Source organism: Chiloscyllium plagiosum, chromosome 23, assembly GCF_004010195.1.
Source record: "Chiloscyllium plagiosum isolate BGI_BamShark_2017 chromosome 23, ASM401019v2, whole genome shotgun sequence".
Lineage (NCBI taxonomy): Eukaryota > Metazoa > Chordata > Chondrichthyes > Orectolobiformes > Hemiscylliidae > Chiloscyllium > Chiloscyllium plagiosum.
This window is the reverse complement of record NC_057732.1, coordinates 43,888,937-43,896,713: the sequence shown is the minus strand read 5'-3', so window position 1 is coordinate 43,896,713 and position 7,777 is coordinate 43,888,937. Positions and strand designations below refer to the sequence as shown.

General features: G+C 41.0%; 1 protein-coding gene across 1 annotated transcript in view; it reads left to right on the top strand.

Annotated features, from left to right (window-relative positions):
• Positions 1-7,777, top strand: part of mkln1 (muskelin 1, intracellular mediator containing kelch motifs) — a 108,255-nt gene that overhangs the window by 60,416 nt on the left and 40,062 nt on the right. Inside the window, exons 10-12 of the mRNA XM_043713224.1 lie at positions 833-946; positions 1,733-1,866; positions 4,946-5,099. Coding sequence (XP_043569159.1) covers positions 833-946; positions 1,733-1,866; positions 4,946-5,099 — 402 coding nt within the window. The remainder of the gene's footprint in view (positions 1-832; positions 947-1,732; positions 1,867-4,945; positions 5,100-7,777) is intronic.

Genomic DNA, 7,777 nt, shown 5'->3' with positions numbered 1-7,777 from the left:
ATAATTTAAATGGATTTTTGTAACCCATGAAACATTGCAGTGCCTCAGATGGCCGTATTTTACAGTAGATATTAAAGTAATGCAGAATGTGACAATTGCTGTACTGTCAGTAGGCCTGTATGAACAGCAATGGGGAGGTGATGGCCTGATGGTGTTATGCACTACTGTTAATCCAGAAACCCAGGTAATGTTCTGGGGATTTGACTTTGAATCTTGCCATAGTAGATGGTGGAATTTTAATACAGTCAAAATCTGGAATTCAGCATCAAATGATGACTGTGAATCTATTGCTGACTGTCAGAGAAACCCATCTGGTTCACTAACTGCCACCCTTAACTGGTCTGGGATGGTCTTGTCTGGTCCTACATATGATTCCAGACTCTCAGCAATGTGTTTGACTCGTAATTGTCGTATGGGCAATAAATGATGGCCTAGCCAGTGCCACCCTCAACCCATGAATGAATTTTTAAAAGGATGAACGCTCCTTTGGTTTATTTTTGGTGTTTTGTTGATAGAAGAAGCATATTAAATTGGAAACTCTCATCAAAGGGGAAATCATTTTAGGTGATGTAGTATTATTGATGTACCAGGAAAGAAGGAAAAGGAAAGGTCAGGGCCACATTGGCAGACTGGAAAAGAGAAACTAGAGAAGAGTGGCTTGCTTAATAATATTGGATGTCCAAGGAAACATTGAAGGTATGAGACAGAAATGAGGTGTTGCAGTCAGAATTTAGTGACTTTGAGGATCATTGTTGTAAGTGACCTGAAATACCTGCTTGCAGGTCTTCGGGGAGGTATTGGAAACAAAGGGTTAATGAACCTAACAGCTCAGCAGTCATATTTAAATTTGAGACCAGATTTCTGAGCTGTAAGGGCATAGTGGTGGTGTTGGAAGGCACCCATGACGTGTTGTCAAGAGTATTTGAGACAGTCGTGAATGATTTAAGTACTTATTGTCATCTTGGATGTTGCGTGATTGACTGATGTTGGTATGAAAGACAGAAGACAAGCAGATCTTCCAGAGTTAAAGACCTACAGTGTAGTTTCTTTGGTTTACAGTGGCAAGATGATGAGCTATGAGGACCTAATTATGGTAATGTTTTGACAGTGAAGTTCTGGATGTCTGAAAACGATAAGTCATAACATTTGAGGAGTGATTATATATGTGGATACGCTAGCCACTTTGGTAGGGAGTGTGGGGGGTGGTGAGTCGAGCAGGTGGACCAGCACTGAGGGAGGGCATGTATTAATATAACGTGAAGTCATTCCCAAGAGCACTTTGCATGCAAAGAAGCTAGTTACAAAAGAGAATTCAGCAAGGAAGTTACGTGATGCGGAGAAACGGTTGAAGAAATAGTGCAAAGGCTGTTTGACTTCACTGAAGGCATGAGGGAAGGGCTTTAGGATATGATTGAGAAATAATAGTATTCTGAGATCTGCAATGAAATTGGCAAATGAATCCAGCATTTAGAGAGCCAGATTTGATATGAAAACTGCAGAGTGGTTCTGAGTGAGAGCAGAGGCCATAGGACTGTTGGGTTTCCTCCGGAAGTTGCCAAGACCCCACTGTGATTGTAATAAAATGGGAACAAGCACTTAAATTGAAAATTTACTTCTCTCTTGCAATACTTCTAAATGCTATTTAAAACTATTCTCAAAGTTAATAACAATGAAGATTTTGCTTGTTTGCACACCAGATTGTAGTCTTGCATTGGTCAACTTGTTGTTTCAGGAAACTTTGTGACTCATCGTGCCTTTTACAGTGTCTGCATCATTCTTGATATTGGCAGTCAAGCAAGTTTGTGGGCTATTAATGTGTTGGATTGCATTGCCATGGAAATCTTTGAGTTACCCAATGATGTGGCTGTAAACATGGACGATTGTGTTGAACACCAGCGCTGTGCAGTGACATTTTATCATGCATGGATTAGAGGCCCATTGGAGTATAATTAATGAATTAAAAATTTGTGAACACTTGCCATTTGTTGGAAGTGACCAATAAAAAATGTTAATTTGATATTGTGGATTACAGGATATTAAAAAAACTTTTGTTTCTTGTGAATAATTTTTGGGCTGTGGCAAAAGTACATTGTAATGAGCAAATCTAATTGTAGGAAAGTGGCAGGAGGTAATTGGCATTTTCACTGCTTCTGCTTTTTTTCTGCCAGTGCTTACTAAGAATAAAATGCAGGCAGTGAAAACTGCTAAGATCTGAGTTCAAAAATAGTTGACAACCCCTTCTGATATTTTTTCACTCTATAGTTTTTTTTTGAAGAAAACTATCCTATCTTTTGCACTTCATGTTTGTCTAATATGTTTCCTCCACTTGCTTTCTTTGGCCCCCAGCTAGTTATAATTGATTTTTTTTCCTTGTTGCTGTATTAAAGTGTTCCATCTTATTATTGCACTGGAGTTGAGAAGTATGAAGATCATATGAATATGGTATTTCTATGATGAAAGAAATAAACCACTTCCGTTTCCACACCGTGTGCTGCAAATTGGATTAACTGAGGAAGAATCACGTCGTTTCCGATACTAATCACCACAGCTTCAAAATATTGCCAATGGAGTTCCTCAAAGCAGCATCCTTGGCCCAAGCATTTTCATTAGCTTCATTGGCACTGGTCTTTTTGTCGTCATTTTTGAAATGATGTTGCGGACTATGTATCCTGTTCAGTCCCACTCTCAACTCTTTTAATAAAGAAGCAGGATCTGGGCCATGTTTTGAAAAATGGCAGGCAATATTTAGTGCTCACAGAATTATCCAGGACTTAGTATAATCATAGTCATAGAGAAATACAGCATGGAAACAGACCCTTTGGTCCAACTTGTCTGTGCCGACCAGATATCCACCTGCCAACACCCGGCCCATATCCCTCTATACCCTTCCTATTCATATACCCATCCAGATGCCTTTTAAATGTTACAATTTAAATGTTAACCTCCACCACTTCCTCTGGCAGCTCATTCCATACACGTATCACCCTCTGCGTGAGAAAGTTGCCCCTAAAGGTCTCTTTTATATCTTTCCCCTCTCACCCTTAACCTATGCCCTCTAGTTCTGGACTCCCCCCACCCCAGGGAAAATACTTTGTCTATTTATCCTATTCCTGCCCCTCACGATTTTGTAAACCTCTATGGTCACCCCTCAGCCTCCAACGCTCCAGGGAAAAACAACCCTAGCCTATTCAACCTCTCCCTGTAGCTCAAATCCTCCAAAATCTTTTCTGAACCCTTTCAAGTTTCACAACATCTTCCTGATAGGAAGGAGACCACTCTGATCTTGAATTCTATCACTGCCTCCACAATTAAGATCCCCCACTTTTAGCATTTTGCACGTTATCATTGATTAGCAGCTCAGTTGAACCAAATCAGTGCCATGAGTAAACGAAAAGAGCAGCTAAGCTTTTTGTAACAAGTGGCTCATTTCCTGGCTGCTTACTATTCCTCTATCAGTCACATGTAGGCATTGACGCAACATTGAAGGAAAAAAGTACTGGAATTTTAGACTTCGCCAAGACATTCTTGTTCTTAAAGTAAATACGTTGCCACCCAGATTGGGGAGGGTTCCCCAGTATCCTGAAAGAGTTTTTTTAAAAGATGAACTTTTTAATTTGTACCTATTGTTGAGATCTTAATATATCATTAGATTAGACTACTTACAGTGTGGAAACAGGCCCTTCAGCTCAACAAGTCCACACTGACCCGCCGAAGCGCAACCCACCCAGACCCATTCTCCTACATTTACCCCTTCGCCTAACACTGTGGGCAATTTAGCATGGCCAGTTCACCTGACCTGCGCATTTTTGGACTGTGGGAGGAAACCGGAGCACCCAGAGGAAACCCACGCAGACACTGGGAGAATGTGCAAACTCCACACAGTCAGTCACCTGAGGTGGGAATTGAACCTGGGTGTCTGCCACCTATCTATATAAGTGGCGTCAATATAAAGCAGTTCAGCCTGTGGAGGGAACAGCATGGATTTTGAGGCACAAACAACAGGAAGTTCATGCTGAAAGTGGGTGAGTTTTCTGAGATGTGAAGGAACCAAGGAGCAGTGATGTTTTACAATGTGTTGAGCGAATATACAGTGAAATGACGAGTCATTCTAATCTTTGGCCTGTCTCTGGTTGTACTGTTAGAGATGTATTTAGTGGCGTGAAAACAATTGCTAGAATTTCAACCTGGGAATCCTGAATAAGTGAGTATAGATATCTCTTGTTTAAACAGTTCTGTGGAGCTTCAGTGCTACTGTACTGCCCTTTTTGACTGAACATATTTAAATGGTGAGTGCACAGAGTGGAAGATACTGACTTGAAGCTGCTGTGCCAGGAGGAAGTTAACTGCATAGATCCAGTCCCCTGCAAAAATATTTTGGGTTAAATGTCTCCCACTGCCAAAAGCGCGCACAATAATTCCTTCTAGCCAAGGTTTAAATAATTTTTGTAATTGTTTATAATGTTTTGAATGTTGACGCGATTCCATTAGATAGTCTTTTTATGGACTGTTGTCAGGTATTTTTCACTGACTCATTTTCTTTTAAGTTGAATTTGGGGAAAAAAAATCTCTTGACAACTTCTTTTTCACCTCTGCAGTACTATTCAAATTCATAAGATCTTAAATTTATGGAAATCCTGAAGGTGGATTATTTGTATGGAGTGCTTTCTGTCTTCATTTGAATTAGTGATACATTGAAACCAGCTGTACAAATGGGCTTGATTTGCATTCCCTTGGGCATTTGCATTTTGCTGTGCTTTCTGCAATATGTCTTGGATTGAGTTGCTGCCATTTCAGAAACCACTCCAGCCTTTAATGTGCTGATTTGATTTGTACAATTCTAACATGTTTCTGCACCTTTGTTGACAAGCAGATGGGCTCTCCATTCCTTTATCCCTTTCCTTGAAATGGACGTAAATATGAAATGTGGATGATTGTTCTACAAAAGAGCATTTTTAAACATCTCTTCCAGAAAAATCGGTGCCTTTATGTATTTGGTGGTCAAAGGTCAAAGACCTACCTGAATGACTTCTTCAGTTACGATGTGGACAGCGATCATGTGGAGATAATTTCTGACGGCACAAAGAAGGATTCTGGTATGGGTAAGACAAAAGTCTGAATTCTGCACGTTTCTGAGGTCTGGTATTGTGAATTTGAGTTCATAGGCTAACAATTCATAAACTGAATCTGAGAAACATGCCATTTTAACATGTTTTAATTCACCATGAGTTACAACTGTGCAGTGTAAATGTTCTTTTAGCTCTGGGCTTCTACTTAATCTGTTACAGCATGTATTGCAGACCTATAAGGGTATCACCGTAGTTCTTAATTTGGACATCTAATCATCCATTTTCTCAGTACTATATTGGTACTTTATCATGTTGGTTTGAGGATCTAAGGCAATGATAGTTTCAGTGCTTTCACTTTGCTTGCATACAGGGCTGATAAAAAGAATGTGGGGTTACTTATCAATTGTGTCATTGTACAGATCAGCCAGCTCAGCCACCATGTTCCAATCTTGGAAGCAGCATCTGATCATATGAAATCAACAAGACAGAATCTAACCATTGTTGAAACTTTATTGCTGGAACAGCACAGCAGGTCAGGCAGCATCCAGGGAACAGGAGACGGCTGAGACAAGTTGGGGGGAGGGGGGATGAAGAAACTGGTGAAGTGCAAGTTCATCCCCTGTGGTTGGAGGGTTCCCAGTCGGAAGATAAGACGCTCCTCCTCCGACCGTCGCGTTGTTGTGGTTTGGCGGTGGATGAGTCCAATGACTTGCATAGGCGGTGGATGAGTCCAATGAGTCGAAGAATCTAACCATTGCCTATTGATGTTCAGTGATATTTCCATTGTTGAATTCCCCCCACAATCAACATCAGATCTCATTTGGAGGTGGGGAGATAACCATTGACCTGGATAAGCCATATACGCACTGGAGCTACAAGAGTAGATCAAAGGCTAGAAATTCTGCAGCAAGTAGCCTGTCTTCCCCAGTGCCTGTCCACCATCGACAAGGCAGAATAATGGAATATTTTCCTCTTTTTACAGGATGAGTGCAACTTAAGACCATCTGGGATAAAGCAGCCTGTTTGATTAGAACCCTGTCCGTGCCTTTCAGTGTCCAGTGTTTGGAAATATGAAATCTCAGTGTGTACATTGTCCAGTGAAGATAAGTTTGTGGAGATAGCAGTAGAGAACATCAAGAAAATGTTTGTTTGCTTTATTTCAGAAGAATTTGAGCATTGGATGATGTCCATTAAGACATCCTAGGAAATTCTTAATGTAGATGTGGATTCAAACTGAGCATACGTTTTATCTTCCAGTGGAAACATGCAAGGGGTTGGAGATTAGGTATTATTCCATTGCAAGCACGTTATCTACTTCAGTCTACTGCAAATCTACCGACAATGGCCAGAAAATACATTGGGATTTGAACAGTTTCATGTGCTACACAATTGACTGTTAGCAATCTTGTAAATAGAGCTTCATGTGGATGTAGATTTGCTTGCTGAGCTGGAAGGTTCATTTTCGGACGTTTCGTCACCATACTGGGTAATCTTTTCTCTGAACCTCTGGACGAAGCACTGCTTTCTATTTATATGTTTGAGTTTCTTTTGGGTTGGTGATGTCATTTCCTGTTCTTTTTCTCATCTGGTAGATGGTATCCAAGTCAATGTGTTTGTTGATAGAGTTCCGATTAGAATGCCATGCTTCTAAGAATTCTCGTGCGTCTCTTTTTGACTTAGACTGATATGTTGTGCCTGTTGAAGTAGTGTCCATCCTTATCTGTATGTAAGGATACGAGTGAGAGAGGGTTAATAGACAATAGGTGCAGGAATAGGCCATTCTGCCCTTCGAGCCAGCACCACCATTCATTATGATCATGGCTGATCATACTCAGTCATGTCGTTTTGTGGCTAGTTGATGTTCATGTATCCTGGTGGCTAGATTTCTGCCTATTTGTCCAATGTAGTGTTTGTTACAGTGCTTGCAAGGTCTTTTGTAAATTACATTAGTTTTGCTTGTCTGTATAGGGTCTTTTGTTCATTAGCTGCTGGTTTAGTGTGTTGGTGGGTTTGTGGGCTACCATGATGCCCAGGGGTCTGAACAACAAGCAAAACTAACGTCATTTACCACCCCTTGAGAAAAATAACAGGACGTGACATCACCAACCCAAATAAAGCCAAACATGTAAATAGAAAGCAGGAATCATCAGTGCTTCATCCTGAGGCTCACTGAAGATGTTACCTGGTATGGTGACGGAGCATCTGAAAATGAACCTTTCCAGCTCAGCGAGAAACCCGATATCCAGAACCTCAATCTGAGCAATCAAAACTTGCTAAGAGCCTCATCTATTTGATCAATTAGTAAACAAATAGCAAAAATAGGGATGTAACAAAGCCATTTTATGGGATAATGGCTGTCCTGTTCAGGTCATTGCTTGCTTACAATATCTAGTGCAAACTCATGAATGGGCTAACATTGCCATGTTTGGTCCTGTGAAGTGCACAGTCTCTCTGGGTAAGGTATCTCCAAGGTTTGAGCAAGACGTGAAGCTAGCTGTTTGGTGCTGCTACTATGCAGTAATATCATGAGTGGTGGTTTAGAACATAGAACATAGAAGAATACAGCGCAGTACAGGCCCTTCGGCCCTCGATGTTGCGCCGATCCAAGCCCACCTAACCTACACTAGCCCACTATCCTCCATATACCTATCCAATGCCCGCTTAAATGCCCATAATAAGGGAGAGTCCACCACTGCTACTGGCAAGGCATT